At 39.7% G+C, this 16,880-nt stretch overlaps 1 protein-coding gene across 1 annotated transcript in view; it reads right to left on the reverse strand.

The window, feature by feature from the left end:
• b4galt5 (UDP-Gal:betaGlcNAc beta 1,4- galactosyltransferase, polypeptide 5) overlaps positions 1-15,858 on the reverse strand; it is a 32,079-nt gene extending 16,221 nt beyond the window's left edge. Inside the window, exon 1 of the mRNA XM_030138987.1 lies at positions 15,302-15,858. Within this exon, the coding sequence (XP_029994847.1) occupies positions 15,302-15,407 (106 nt within the window). The 5' untranslated portion in view covers positions 15,408-15,858. The remainder of the gene's footprint in view (positions 1-15,301) is intronic.
• Between the last annotated feature and the right edge of the window lie 1,022 nt (positions 15,859-16,880).

The following is a 16,880-nucleotide window of genomic DNA, read 5'->3' on the forward strand; positions in this document are numbered from 1 at the left end:
AGGCCCCTCCTTGCTTCCTCTCACCCAGTCAATTTAATCCATTCATTCAATTGTCATCTTTCTTCCTGATAATGCTTCTTCTATCTTGTCTCCTCTGCTGCAGTTTAATTCCTGCTATGAACTATGAAACATATTCTGAAAATTTCAAGCCCTAGCAGAATCATTCTTGTGATGTCAGTAAATCTTTCACTATACAACTCCTCGCCAGCTTTTTTAATGCTTTGCATCTGACTTGAGATATGAAGCACGTGTGAAAGTAAAAGCGTGCTTTCAGAAAGAAAAAAAATCCCCATGTGTCACCAGAGTCTTCATTTAAAGACTCAATAAGTCAGTGGGTGAACAAGCCTGGAGAAATTTAGGTACTTCCCTTCCCATAGCCCCTTTTTATTCATAACAGACGAGGCTACTCATCACTAAACAGTTTCCTCCAACCATGAACTAATCTAGTCAAAAGATCTAAAAATTCAAATGAGCAAACAGTACACATCTGCAAATCCTGCAGAGGCACACAGATTGTACTTTATCCCACATACAAAAGTTAGATTCCAGACACTACAATGATTACATAATCTATTTCACACATTTATGTCAGAAGTCATTATATGCCTGAAGATGCAAATGTGCTGAATGCTTGTACAGATTAGAGCGTGTTAGTGTATAGATGACATTTGTTACATCTTCATTTAGATCACAAATGATCAGGGCCAATGACTGCCAACACTATTGAACATGTAAGATGTGTTGATGGAGAAGCCCTGTAGGTTTTTTTCTTGTCAGACCAGTCGCTGCTATAGTTGAGCAATTAACCCTTGCAATGATATCGTTTGTGAACAGGATGTGAGGTGGGGGAAAACCCAGTTGAACACAAACCGCAGTCTGAGCCCACAGTACGAACTCCATGAGGATGTACTTAAAGACACTGTGGTGAATTAAAGTAAATATTAACATGAGCATGCTAACGTCCACACCATGATGACTGAGAAGAGACAAAATTTTGAGACATTCAAACATCATAGTTTAACACATTCACTTTCTTATGTTGTTATTTAACCCAGACCAGGAAGTCTGTGGAGAATAAAACCTGCTAGTAAGAGTGACCTGACTTGATTAGCTGGAATCAACAAACCATTTTTATAGTCATGTTACTCTTTTCTTTTTCCCGGGTCAGAAGTACGTTTACATTTACAGTAATCTGGTGATTACTTCCCAATAGAATACATTATTTAAAGCAAGAACGCTGCTATAAACTTAGCCATTCCTATTTCAAAAGAAGGAAGAGAAATGAAGCCATATGCTATTCAGTTCTTTGTTGGTACCAGTACCTATATCATTAACATTCAACTCCTATCGATAGACTTCCTTCTTCCTTTCCCTCTCAGCTTTAAGGCTGTTTTGAACTGCCCTGGTTAATCAATAGCACAAATCGATTGATTAACCTCCAGACAGAGAGAGAGAGTTCTGGTATCTTAGCTGAAAGACACAGCGGTGCTTTTATCACTGCAAGGAATGCTGAACTTTTCTCACTGATACTCCCGAATGCCAAAGATAGTAGAAAGGGAGTGGAGCTGATTACATGCAATCACAGCATGGTACAAAGCACCGGTACATGTATCATGGAAAACAATATGTAATGGAAAATGTAATCTAGGGGATAAAACACTTGTACTACGTCACATATCACACTTGGTATACGCCGACAAATGCCAGCAGGAACAGCATGAGGTCTCGTTTCAGTTCATTTTTTGTCTTGCACTAGTCACTCTGCCCCTCCATCTGCTCGACTCTCCCAAGGGTGTATGTGTGTGCGCACGCATTGCTGCCAGTTTGTGTGCATGTGAGACCCTCCCCTGAGTCACTGTGTCTGCAGAGCCACTACATGGCAGAAAAACACAGGGACCAGACGCGGTGAGGAGAATTACATAAATGACACAGTGGTGCCAGGACCCTTGTTTTCACTCTGCTGCAAGCAAATACTGGAAGAGAGATCTGAGGGAGGGAAACAGAGATGGAGAGAGGGAGACAGATTGTGTAGACATATATGTGTGTGTGTGTGTGTGTGTGTGCGTGTGTGTGGTACAAACTCAGTTTCTATCTGCTTTCTATTTCTTTCGATATGTCCTGTCTTTTTCACTATTCTAAAGCCTGTGTAATTGTCTTGGTGGATGACAGAGTATATACAGGTGAGAATACAAGATCTCACAGTCAACTCTTTTCACACAAATGGAGACTCTGACTTCACCTTAGGTCCTTCTTTAGCCTTGTCTCTAAGTGTATAAGTGCATCAAGAAGAGTGAGAAAGACTGATAGAGCGCAATCTGTGGTACACAATTTAAGTAGAGGAAGAAACAGATTAACAACAGAAGTTGTGAGAAATCGGAGTTCTGTTTTTTTTTTTTTTGGGGGGGGGGGTTGCACCAAAAGGAGAGAGGAAGTGGTAGGCAGACATGCATCCTTCTTTTCACAGTGTCTAGTAGCTACATATACGTACACATACACATAGTGTTTTAACATGTGTATTTAAGGCTATGTATTATATATATATTTAGAGCTTTATATTTTTCATATTGATCATTTATTTTCTGCCACAATTTCCTCTGGGATGTAAAGAATTCTGAATCTGAATTTTGAATATTTGAACATAACCTGTTTCAATTTTGAAATTACAATTACATTTCTGATATTTATATATTTTTTTTACTTTCTTGATTTCAGACATGGTAAACACGTCCAAATATTCATACTGACTATGTAAGTTTCCTGTAAAATTGGCAAAGTTTAGGTTTCTGGCTATGTGTGTGGTGAATGGCATTTCTGAAATTTCATTATATGCACTGCCCCAAAATTAAATCCTAGACGTTTATGTTTTCATTACTGTTATTCTTTGGAACCGGGTGGCTCCAGGTGATTTCACCCACCCTCACTAAATCTCATCACTTCCATTCGCTGTCCAACTATGAGCAGCGTCTGCCAAATGCATCCATATTGCAGGTTATTAAATTGAGACAGGATGTTTTTCTCGTCTTACTTCAATGTGCCCTTTAAGATTTTGGTCTCACTGCTGCCCTTCACTCTTTCTCTTAAATCCATCTAACCCAACCCTGTCTGATCCTTTCACAACTTTGTTGACTATACCGTAACTGAATATATCACAACAGTATTCTTGCCTAAACAGGTAAACCCCCTGTAATACTGGAATACACTATTCTAAAGAAGTAAACCTCAAGCTCCACCTCTTTCTCATGAGTCAGGACATAAGTGAGTCAGTTATGATGTTGATAGGATCAGGTTGGCGAGTAGTGATTCATTCTGCTGTACTCCCGCTGCTCCCTTCTGCCAGCCCATTTCCGCCTGTTTTCATATTTGGCTGCCATCCAGAACATTCTTGTGTTATTGCGGTGGCTACACTACTGCGTCTCCGCACACAGTGCACAGAGGACATACACAGACAGGTACACATGTGCACACAAAAACACATTAATACCTAATGACACCCTCAGTTCACACGCACAACCTGAACTGCCCTCTCTCCACCCCTTTTTTTTTATCCACACTATTTTCCTAGCCCCCCACCCAGCAGAAGGATGAGGTCTCTTCACAGCTGGAGGTTACTCCTGTTGACTGAACAAATGGGCCAAATGAGCAGACTGCTAGTGCAGAGCTGTCACAGAAACAACATACATTTGAGCAAGGTGCATAGAACAAAAAAAAAAAAAACACCCATGCCCACATCCATTTCTCAACTGGAACCTATATGGCTGCTGTAGCTGGTTTTACACTCAATACAAAAGTGCTTAGAGCACAGTTATAGGACCATATAGCACTATACACGACTACTATCACATTCTGACAAATACATCTAATCAAAAAAAAAGAAAAGAAAAATGGTCTACTCATCTAAAACATCAGATGTCTATGTTGGAATAATGACACCATATGCACTATAAGCCAGTTATATACATTCTATTAAAAGTTCAGTGTAGGATACTGAGTGACATTTAGTGGGGAAGGTGCAGATTGCAAACACCTGCGGTGGTGGAGGGTCTACACTCAACCATGGTAGATAATGCACCTCAACACTGCATGTCACCTGCCATGAAATGAAAAAAAAGGAAGAAATCCATTTGCAGCTGCTTTAGAAAACAAACATGTTTTATATTCTGGGTGTGGTACAAATGTATACTACACCCATACTCATCTAGAGGGTGGGACAATTTTCAATGTTTTTTTCCTTTGTCTTTTCCCTTTCACTATCGGCATCTGCTTTCAGTTTCATTTAAACAATTAAAAGTGGTGGCAGATCATGACAGTGATTCTCTTGATATTCAGTGAAGATACATGTTCTGCAGGAGCAGTTTGTGTCTATACAATAAGCTGTGCAAACAAAACCCAAATACCAAACTACAATCCACGTGAGACTGACACATTAACTAAATTTCTGATGTAATACTGGGGTGGATGCTGTACACACTGATAAGACGGCATCGACCGCTCTCGGTGAGGAAAAAAAAAACCTATTTGTCTCTTTAGAAGCAGTTAAGCTTCCGCACATCCAATCTAAAATGACCAGTGAAGGCTACTTTTTGTGCAGCATGGCCTGTTGGAGGAAGTGCTAGCTGTAATGAATGGTGTCTTATCTAGTTTGTTGTTGTTGTTTTTTTTTTACTCTGATGCTTCTGATTCAGTGGGAAAGCCAAATGTAATTTAAAACAAACTGGTATTTAGCACTCACTGAATTTGTAGTATTACCATACAGTGGCTGTATGTCAGCCCTGGCTGCAGCTATGCTTTGCCTATCAACTGAGCTGTTCTCTTGAGGATTTATTAGAAGGAGCTTCTAACAAGGCTCCTTGGCTGATTGTTTATATTTGCTGCCATGGCCAACTGGAGCTTGTGATCTGGACACCTGAGAACAAATAACGTGTGTTTTCCTGGCCGGGAAAAGAACCTGTCAGTTACACAATGTTAAATATCAACTAACACAGTGTCTGGACATGCAAGGCTGCTGTATTTTGCAGTTTGGTGGGATCAGAACAGATAAACATAGCTGAAGGGACCACAGATCATATCATCAGCATCAAGGCATGAAGCTGAATTACATATTACACCTGTTTAGATTCTGTCATGTAGTTTCTGTTTTATATTTAAGTTACAATCTAGGAGATGAAGCAACATATTCATAGCAGATATTTTTTTTTTTTTTTTGTAACTTCAATCTTTATTGAGTTTTATGAACAACAATTAGGCTATAACAATAACCAAAAAAACAAAAAAGAACAAATGAGTACAAAAGAATACAATGTGCCCAACAGTCAGTCTATTGATTTTGTGTAAATATAGTCAATTTATTCCACTTTTTATCCAGTTGTGGTTCTTGCAGTCTCAGTCTGTGTGTTGAGTTTTCCATTAGAAATATTTCTTCAATTGTGGTAATCCACTGGTCCTTTGATGGAATGGGTGCGTTCCCCCAGTTCCTTGTTATAGTTTTTTTTGCAGCTATTAAGAGTATTTTAATCAAATATTCATCCTCTTTAAGACTGGTAGTGTCCTGAAAATTACAATGATATAGAACATCAGGAATCAGTGGGATTGAACAACCCAACACATGGTACAGTACATCTCCAGTCATCTTCCAAAACACAGTAATATATGGACATTTCCAAAATATAAGTGAATGGTCTATATTGACTTCATCAAATTCACATCAACATCTTTGGTGCATCTGCAGCTGTTTGCTTTTTCGTTTTGGAGTAATAAAAAACCTTACAAGACCCCGTAGCAGCTAATTTGATGCAGCACGATAATCTTAAAATCAAGGTCAAGGTTACTTTATTTATACCCGCAGGTAGATTTGTTTTGCAGTCTAGGTGATTGCCTTGGCATTACAACAACACATACATTGAACATGCAAGACAGGCACTTGATCACACTTACAGACAGGACAAAAAGACAGGACAAAAAGTGCTCTGACCAAAAATGGTCTTAAGTAATCATACTGCTTTCTGTTCCTTAATTTCATCGGAATTTATGCGTAACCAGCATTAAGAGTGTTGAATAAATGGTGTTTGACAGGTCAAAAGGTGTTTGACCGCTTCATATTGGTGGAACAACACTATTTAATCTGAATTACTCATAAACTTCTGTTTGTTCTTCCTGTAGCTGTTGGACCAAGGCATACAACAGCACTGTTTTCAAGCAAGAAAAAAGACATTTACTTTGTTTACCCCTGACTCTGTTTTTCCATTTCAACAAGAAGTAGGCTAAGTTTCAGTGTGTGCCCTAAATGCCACATTGAACACGGAATTCTGAAATGTCAGTAGCCGATATATTGTTTCATACCTTGGTCTAGTAATTTGTGAAAATATGTTATGAAAAAATGAAACCACTTGCAAGTTACTGGAAAACAATCATATTTAAGTCACTGTGGTAAAGTAATGATTTATTTATCAAAGACTGGCAGAAAATTGATTGTTTTCAGTGTTTTTCCTACATCAGAATATAGTACCTGGCCCGAATGTGACTCTGACAGCTGTCTTTGTCTTCCAAGGATGACCAGTGCCGTTCTGCATGCGGTCTAGTCTTGTGGTGCTTGGACAGCTTTGCAGCCTTTTGGAAAGTGGAAAGTAAGTATATTACAAACACCTGCAGCCCTGTAAGAATGCACCATGTCTAAGTGGAAAACGTCAGTCTGCTTGTGTCTATCTTAGAAGTAACGCTCACATCATGATTCCTGCTTCCAACAGTACTGCACTTGTCATCAAAACACCCCGATTATGCCTCACTACGGTCCACCTTCTTATCACAAGTTAAGAGTTTGACTGCCCTCAAACACATGACCAAAGTAACCATGGTAACAGTCTCAACAACAAAGAGAGGCCCAGACCAGGTCAACAAAGACAGGGATTCTCCTCAGGATGATTGGGTTACATAAATGATTACTGCCTCAACACAAGACCTTTAGTCGGCCACCGAAAAAGACTCACAAGTCACTGTCTACACAAAATAAGCACTCATACACTTCCTCCCCTCCTCACCTCCGTTGCACTCTGGTCCACCATCTGTCTGTGGTCACATAACCAAACTAAAAGACTTGGGCATGGGTCATCTTACAGACAACACTACAATACAATAGACTAGAGTTGCAGTGTGTTGAGGAATCACCTATTAATGGTTGCTATGTCAATCTTCAAGTAAGCCATTGCAGTGACAGCAATAGGTGCTTTATATGCAACAGGAACAACCACATTGTTTGAGGGTAGCCTTTTTTTTTTTAAAAACATGCCTCATCTGAAAACTGAAGTGGCTGTTGAATGACACAGTGACATGCATATGCAGTACCATGACAAAACTATTAGAAAAATGTATTCTATTTCTCAGGAGTCAGAGGAAAGAAACTGCACTAAACCATTTTTTCACAGAATTTATATTAGCTACACATACAGGGTGGGGAAGCAAAATTTACAATGAACATTTAGTTGTTTTTTCTCAGCAGGCACTACATCAATTGTTTTGAAACCAAACATATACTGATGTCATAATCATACCTAACACTATTCTCCATACCTTTTCAGAAACTTTTGCCCATATGAGTAATTAGGAAAGCAAACGTCAAAGAGTGTGTGATTTGCTGAATGCACTCGTCACACCAAAGGAGATTTCAAAAATAGTTGGAGTGTCCATAAAGACTGTTTATAATGTAAAGAAGACAATGACTATGAGCAAAACTATTACGAGAAAGTCTGGAAGATACTATTAAAGAAGAATGGGAGAAGTTGTCACCCGAATATTTGAGGAACACTTGCGCAAGTTTCAGGAAGCGTGTGAAGGCAGTTATTGAGAAAGAAGGAGGACACATAGAATAAAAACATTTTCCATTATGTCAATTTTCTTGTGGCAAATAAATTCTCATGACTTTCAATAAACTAATTGGTCATACACTGTCTGTCAATCCCTGCCTCAAAATACTGTAAATTTTGCTTCCCCACCCTGTACATTACATGATATAGAAACAGTAACGTAGTACTACTACTATGTTTATTTTCCTCTTTTTGTCAAAATCAGAATAGTTTTGTCTCTTTGCCTGTAATATTTCAATTATTCAATCTATAAGGGTGAAGTATGAACTCTTCTTTTGGATCATCTCACTCTAAAAAGGTCAGTATGTAAAAATATAAGGAGATTTATGGGGATATGATTGTAGAATGGAATAGCCTTTTCATAGCAGGTTTTCATTAGGGTGTTAATCACATGAAAATGACAATAGTAAACCGTTTTCATTTCCTTAGAATCAGTCGTTAATACCTAAGAAGGGGGCAGGTTTCTACAAGAACTCAAAACAGACTTCCTCTTCTCCTTTTTTATTTTACAGTTTGTGACATTCAGTGTCAAGGTGAATTATGGTCAAGTGCTATGTGTGACTTTGGACCAGACTTAATATCTTCTTAATGAAACAGCCCAGAATGGACGAAACGAACATTGGCTGAAATGAGGGACTTTCTTTTTTTTTCTTTAGGGTGGGTTGGGGAATTCAGCTTTTGACAAACTGCAGCGTCACCAGTAGATGTTGCCAAATGTGACACACTGAACTTTTTAACCTTCGTATTTAATTATGAAAGTATCTCAGTCAAGTGTAAGACAGTCGCCTTGGTGGATGGGTGCTGGCTGTCCAAACAAAAACAGTTGACTACATAAGAAACACCTTGATCAAACATATCGATGTGGAGACTGGGTGAACAAGGATGTTTCCTATGTACACAGCATCTAGAATTCTCTGTTCACATGGACAATGTAAACAACAGGGTGGGTCGAATCAGTAAATCAATACTATTTAACTATGTATTAAAAACAAAGCTGGGTGTGCCTCATCAGACAGACGCAGCCTTTAGACTTCAGTGGTTGTGTTGGTTCGATACATATTTGTGAAGTCTAATAAAAAAATTAAAAAAAATTTAAAAAGTGACTGTGCTTTATACTGTTGAGTATGCCTATATGCAGATGGATTTACTTAGGCAGAAGACTGTTTTTCTGGGATAGTACAATGTTAAACAAAAATTATAGTGTATATTATAATATATGACTGCCAACGAGGCTGAATTGTTTTTGCAACTGATTTTTTATGAAACGCTGCAGTGCATAATAATACATTTTAGATCACACTTGTGTACAGTTTATTGCTATAAGAGAGTTATGAAGACAAATAAACATAAAATGAATAGTCCCATAGTCTCTTGAAATGCAAAAACAACGGCTGAAGAGATTTTCTCCGTAAGCCAATCACGCCGGTGACAGAAGCAAAAGACTGAATATATCTTGTCTATAGCGATTTCAGTGGAGCGAGCGTTTGTAGATTATACAGTGGCACAATAATATCAGTTATGTAATACATGTCATTTTTTTCAGGATAATGCTCTGTGTTCCTGTGTATTCTAGTAAACCATATTTGGAGTCGCAGTAGGTGTGTGTGTGATGAGGGAGCGGGGTAGGGTATCACACGGTCAATGAAAGGCTGTAAGAGGATTGCTCATGCCTCTAAATGACTCACAAGGTGCAATGAACTGCCACTCTATTGATGTTTAACTAAATTCCATTGTTAATAGCGTATTTAGAGTCACATGTCCTTGGACTGCACTGACATGTTTACCATAAAGGGATGTAACAGTTTACCACAGCAGACAAATTTACACAAGCCCAAAAGGTCTAAGCAGAAGCTGGAATAACAATTCTGAAATGTTTATTTAAAATATGGGGCGTGTGTATTTGTGGCCCGTCACTGGGACAGAGCAAGACAAATCTGTCTGTCCTCCATGTTATGAATACTTGTCCTAATGACTTTTACTGAAGGGTCTGGTGTACACTGCCCAGATGTCCAAGGCCCATGGCTCTGGCCCAAATGACTGTAATAACAGTATCATTGGGGAACAAGGATGGCATGTTTCTGGTTGCCGTGACAATAAAAAGGAGTCAGTCCTGGATGTGAACACGTCCTTAGGGAACCATGGCAACTGCAGTGAAAATGTCAAACGGCAGACCTTAAGTGCTCAAGCCCAAGGAATTTCAGTGAGGTGAACTGCTGAGCATACAGGCTGGTATACTTTGTCTGTTTTCACATACCTTTTTAATTTCATTAAAGCAAATATGTTCCATTTTTAAACAGGGGTCGATCTTTACAGAAGTGAAATAGAGAACCTGCATAATTTATCACTTTGTAGCATGCTTGTTTATTCACAATGGAATCTATCTACGGCAGCTCGGCACCAAGTTAATATTTCACCCAAGTCGGCCATCCCTAGCCTCTGGAAATTAGCCTTAGGAGGCTGACTGGCCTGAACTAAATGGATGGATCAATTAAGCAACAGAAGGAGGGGGCAGCACTACAGTGCACCATGCCAGGAGATGGGTAGCTGCTGGAAAGGCCAGAGCCTATACACACAGCAAGGCATAAGCACACACACACACACACACACACACACGCACGCACGCACACTGCAAGTGGACTTGCAAGTATTTAAATGCGACCACTTCTAACTACTCTACTATGGTTACCTACAACAATGATGACTATAAACTTGAGAAGAACAGCAACTTTACAAGAGTAAAGAGATGTAATGAAACTAGAGGTCATGACTTGCTCTTTATAGCCTACTAAAGGTGTAAAAAGCATAGATCACAAGTTATACATTAATCAAACATTAATCCGGCTAATATGATGTACAACAGCATAATTTTCTGCAAGTAAAACTCTCCTCCTCAAGGTTAATAATTGACTCCATAAACCTGAGCAGGGTAGCAATGTAGCATCTAAACACATGATAGTTTGTTAGGGCAAGCTGTGTGGACTTCTGACTTTTGAAAAGCAAAGTTATAAACTGCACAGCATAAACATTGTCTATGTGATCTTTTAAAAAGGTCTTTCTTTCTCTAATACCTCTTCACATTGTGTGCCAGTTTTTACCCAAATTAGGATTCAAATGTTCCCAGGGTAAGGCAGCCACACATTATGTACAGCCATGACGGAAGTGACTACACAAACAAATAAACATAGTGTTAAAAGCCAACACGTCACAAAGTGAACACAGGAGAGTCATAAGTTTGATAAAAAACTGCAGCTGCTGGGAAAAAAACAACTTAAGAAGACTATGACATGTACATAATAATTACCTCTGCCAAGGAGGTTATGTTTTTGCCGGCGTTGGTATGTCTGTTTGTCTGTCCGTGTGCAAGATAACTCAAAAAGTTATGGACGGATTTGGATGAAAATGTCAGGAAATGTTGATACTGGCACAAGGAACAAATGGTTAAATTTTGGTGGTGGTGGGGAGCACGGGGGGGCCCACTGATCTGCCTTGGCGGAGGTCTGCGCTCTCCGAGTGCTTTTCTAGTTTACAATGAGATTGTAATTTCAGATATTTTACCCCAAATTTTGTCTTTTTTGAAAGACAGCACAAATAAAAGTAGTAATTTGACTTGCAATGAAAAACAACTTTAGCCATAGCTCAAATTATTAGTAGTCAAGTGCCATAATTTTGACAACAGATGTTTTTTGTTTTTTTTCTCCCATTCTCCTTTCCATATATATGGTAACACAATACATACACACATGTATTGGGCTAAAAGACACGTGTATGTTTCCATTTATTATTTCAAGATCTATGCAGACATAATCTCAAATGAAAATAAGGGCCTTACTAAGTGGAAGTGTTTATCATAATTTCTCCTCACTCTAATAGATACCTACAAAGCAGACCATCTCAAAGACCAAAGACCTGCAGATCCATGTAATTATTTCCTGACTCAAAGGGCAGTCACTGGTTATGAAACATGCACTTAATGCCAGACTCCACCCTAACCATAGAATTGCAGAAGATGCACAGGTAGATGAGGAAGTGTGTGTGTGTGTGTGTGTGTCAATATCCCCACCAGGCCAGTCTGTCTTCATCTCAGATGTGTGGCTTACCAAACTACACATGACGCTAATACTACTCTGAAAGACAGGAAATACAACATGCTTGCCATTAATGTGCCTTGCTTCATGCTGTGAAGAAATCTGAAAGACACTCCTTTAAACAATATGCTGACTGTCAGTGGACCACACCTTGGAAAAAAATAGATAATTGAATATAACAGAGACGTATACATAAGTCTTATGACTGAATGCAGCCCGATGAACACACATGCACAGTGCTATTCACATGGGGGGGATGAGTCTGGTCTCCAGAGACAAAGGGAAGCACCTGACTTCTTGTCTTATTTGCTCTCCCTGGGTGCAGAGGTGTGTGTGTGTGTGTGTGTGTGTGTGTGTATCTGTGTTTCAAAACTATAAATAGAACCTGTGTCTTCCCTAGCTTTCGCTCCAGTGGGATCCTCTCATGTTTTAATTAAATAAACTGCTCCAATCAGGCCCAGCTGTGCCCTGCATCCCCAGCCTGCATCACTCAGCATCCATGCTCAGGGGCAACATAGAGGCAGGGCCGTCAGTGCACATGAGTACATGAAGACAGAGAAGCAGAGAGAGAGAAAGAGGGAGAGAGGCAGACAGGAAGGGAGAGAAAGAGAATGGACTAAACCATGAAAATGGGGCATTCTGCACTGAAGCCACCTGGGTATCATAGGAAGCCCTGCTCAGGTGTTCTGGATGGGTTCCCCAATGTGCAAACCAGCAGAAGGAAAGGAGCTCAGCTAATCTCTTTCATCCTTTCCTCTCTATGCCCCCTCCTCCCTCCTCTTGCCCTTTCTCCATTTTTCTCTACTTTCTCCCTCTTCATATGCAAATAGTCTGTGATTTCTGTGCAGTTTGTTTTTAACAGTTTAGGCACAAATTCTGCTTGAACCTGCTCTTAAATGATCAGTGCATCTTTCAGATATATAGTTATTTAATGTACTTACTTACAGTTATATTAATCCATGGTTATTAGCTTAGGTTGCCAGTAATCGGTGATGCCCTAGTAAGGCAAACAGCTTGTTAGACAAAAATGAACAGCAGCTGAGAAACTGACTCATTTTAGACAGCAACATAGCACACAATACTTCAAAAGCATCCAGCGTTTTAGACGGATGCTGGATTCTCCTCTTAGAGACCACTGTAGCACAGAGTGGTTTTCTTTGCTGAAAACTACAATGATGTAGAGAGATCTGACAGGAGATTGAAACCTCAAAAACACAGATTCAGTTGGAGATGGTTAAATCGAATGCTAATGCTGCCCTGTGGTTTAAAATGTTTTTGTTAACTGGCCCCATTTCCTACTGTTCAATTCTGTCTGACAAGCTGCCGGCACACTGGGGCATCTCTGACCACAGGATCCAGAACCTCAGCTAATGCTTGTGCATTAATATCAATACTAGTAAGTTAAGTCATATTTGCTTATGTGTTAAAAAAATGGGAGCTGTTTGTTTAAAGTACTCACTCTCAACCCCCCACCCAATTTCTTTCATCTTACTGGCTTGTGAGATCTCTCTTAGGCACCCCACGTGTAAAAGACTAAACTGTAGCTTTTAGTAACAGTAGCTGCAGCAGCCTTGCTTCTGGTTAACATCTATAATTAATGTACTGGTGCTGCTGGTCCTTGTTCGGTTCCTGAACTAACCCCCAGTAAGCCACGTGGCCATTACAGCCCTGCAGTCAACACCCAGGAGGACAGATATGGCCAAGTGCAGCTCTTAGTCAGTTACCAGACACCATCAATACTTCAGCTGGAAGAACAGAGGACAAGTGAATGAAGGATTATTTTTATACTGGTTGCTCAATGATTTATCTGTTTATTTGTTTCCCATTTAGAGGAATCATTGCTGCCTGTTATTGGGACTCACAAAGGCTATTCCTGTCAGTAAGGTGTCCTCCATATAAGAATTGATTTCGCTATTGATCAAGTTGTCCACAGCAGGTAAAAAGCGTGAATGGATCAATATCCATTTTGATGAGTAAGAGGCACCAGCTTTCTCTTTGATGCTCTTGGAAGGTTACACTTGTATAACATAAACTGTGTTTACTCACATGTTCACTTCCCTTTTCCAATATCATGCTGTCACTGGTGACAGTGAAAGACCCTGAACATTAACAAAGAAACAATCAAAATTAAAATGTTTGGTTTGATTCTGATAAAGTACTGCAGGTTTATCAGCCCACAAGACTCCACAACAATATTAAAGACCATCCAACCTTATTGCACCTGTTCAGTAGGCCCAACAGGTTATCCAAAGACCTTAAGCAACAGGGAAAAAAAAACCCATAGTCATCAATGATATCTAATCTCAACATTTCCTCTTAACTCCCTACCTCTGTTACCCAAAATAAAAGTATATGGCACTTGTCAAGATGTTAGTCTCTTCATTTGCACATTCATCAGTTTTAGCACCACTCCACTGAAGCTATAAAAAGCTTGGCAGAGAATCAAGGACGAAGTCAGGTGAAAGTGCCAACCCAACAATTAGCCCACTAAAACCACGACAACCTGAGCTCATTTACTAACGTTGCCTACCTAGTGGTTGGAAATCACATGAGGCATAATGACCAAGCAAGCAAGTTTGGCTCCACACACTGTATCTAGGCTGAAGAGAACTGGACTATGGCCTTATCTAGGAGGCCTCCAAGAGAACACACATGTCCTGTACATAATCACCAAGACTGAGATGACACACGTTGTCGCACACTCATATTCAATGAAAGGGGAGTCAGAAAAGGGGAGGAAAATGGGTGATGAGGCACATTAATAAATTAATGATAGGAGGTATACAGGACATGTGATATTACACAAGAGCATGTGACTTACAGGCAGAAGGCTAAATGATGTAAAGGGTGATTTGTTTCAGTTATCTGTGTTCAGGTTCACTTTAGTGAAGTCACCAAAGAATGTGAGTCAGTAACATATAACTTGACCTTAGGCCTACCAAAAGAAGAGTCAGCCTACGTTACACTTATTAAACATAGCTTACATGAACAACTTTTAATGATCATAAGATCCAAAGTAAATGTCTTATTTTGGTAGATGCCCCAGACATTATCCATTATAATCATAGCTTTTGGGCCTACTTACATCAGCATGATTACAGTAGCCCAGATGCTCATCAGTAGCACTATTATTTTCGAGGTGGTCAGGTACTTGGCTATTAAAGGATTGAGTTCCAGCATCCAGCTGAGTCTCATCATCGATTGGTAGAGATCAAAGCAGAGGAGAGTTGCATGGCCCCTGCTTGTGTCTACACTCCCAACGCCAAGCCGAGCTGTCAAACATGACCTAACAACCCATACAAACAACACCGCTCCGTCTGAAATACTGAGCATGGGAATTCATATCAGTTTTAGTCGACTTACCGATACCGGGGGCGGAGTAGATGAAATACAATGCGGAGGTGGACAGTGAGAAAAGGAATAAAAGCCCAAGGAATGACCTTCTCCGGAACCGCAAATGTGTCGGCATTATACAGGCAGCAAAAGCACACACAGGCACGTTTGCGGATCTACAATGACGGTGGAGCAGGTTAGATGTGTCCAGATGCCAGAGCCGGTAGTCCGCGGACAGCCTGGGTGAAACGAGCCGAGCAGAGTGGTCGTTCTGCGGCAGGGGTAAAAGGAACCAGGCGACTAGGAAGTCAGTCTATTTCCGCGGCAGGTCGAGCTCAGCTCAGGAGAGGACCTCCAATTCAGTGAGGACATTCAAATTCCATTCCTGAAGCGACGGTTTCGATTAGAGCTGAGAATATGTCTGCTATCGAAACGGATGACAGTGATAGCGCTGCTTAACCTGGCCTGTTTTTTTTTTTGTTTTTTTTTAGTGAGAGACCATCATTTGGCTCACACACTCCGTTGCTGATGGTGTACTGCCGCTCCTGTGTTTCGCCTACCCGCCTACCCGCCCTATGAATGGAGCTTCCCCTCTGCAAAATGAGCAGCTCGTACTAGTGGGCGTTAACCATCCATAGCCTTAACAGTAACCAACAAGCACCGCACGCGCCCCAAACGTTGGGACACTTATTAACGTCGCGACTAAAATCTCCAACTGCTGCGACGTCGTGACATATGTTGAAATAAGTTGGCAAATACTTCACTTTTTTTTAGCCTAAATTGAGCTACATTAAAAATTTATATTAAGCCAAAATTCACTTAAATTGTAAGGACCCCACCCCTCTGTCAAAGTTAATACATGCTAGCCTCCGTAATATCTCTTATAGCCTAGTTAGCTACATAAAATCATATGTTCCAGTATAATTTAAGTTGTTTCATACGGGTTTATGGTTATTCAAAGAATAACTACACAACGTATTATAAGATAAAGGAACTCTGGTCAAACTAACTAGGCTACCTGAATAGCATAGTTAAGATTTCAGTGTCTATTTTAGGGCTAAATGAGGAGCCCGTCTGATTAAGCACCAAAAATAAATCATGCTAGGTGGGTAATTTCTACGAGCCAGTGCAGTTATAAACTACATTTTTAAAATAAACATAAAGTTGAAATCACACTCAAACGTATTTTCCAAAAATGTAAAATACAAGATTCAATGTTATGGTATGTTTAACAAGATGAGAGTACATAAAATTATGTGTTGAAACAATAAAAGCTTGTTTCTGACTAGAAAAAGTGCAAACAATATTTACACTTTTTATAATTTCTATTCTTTATAATTTTTATAGTTTCTTCTACCAATGTGGTTTAATAGTGGTTCGTACTTGTTCTGTCACATGCAGGTAATTATTGTTATCTCAAGCGCAGGCTTTGATTGAACTACAATATCCATGACAGAGCCGGCAGACATTTTCTACAAACGGCTCATGGGAAATTGAGTACATAACGACTGTGAGAGCGATGTGTCTAATCACTTCAGTCTAAATGGAAATAAAATCGCCTTTTCTATAAACATATACATATTCACAGGCAATTATTGAATCAGAAGTT

The sequence above is a fragment of the Sphaeramia orbicularis genome, chromosome 7 (genome assembly GCF_902148855.1).
Source record: "Sphaeramia orbicularis chromosome 7, fSphaOr1.1, whole genome shotgun sequence".
In the NCBI taxonomy this organism is placed as follows: domain Eukaryota; kingdom Metazoa; phylum Chordata; class Actinopteri; order Kurtiformes; family Apogonidae; genus Sphaeramia; species Sphaeramia orbicularis.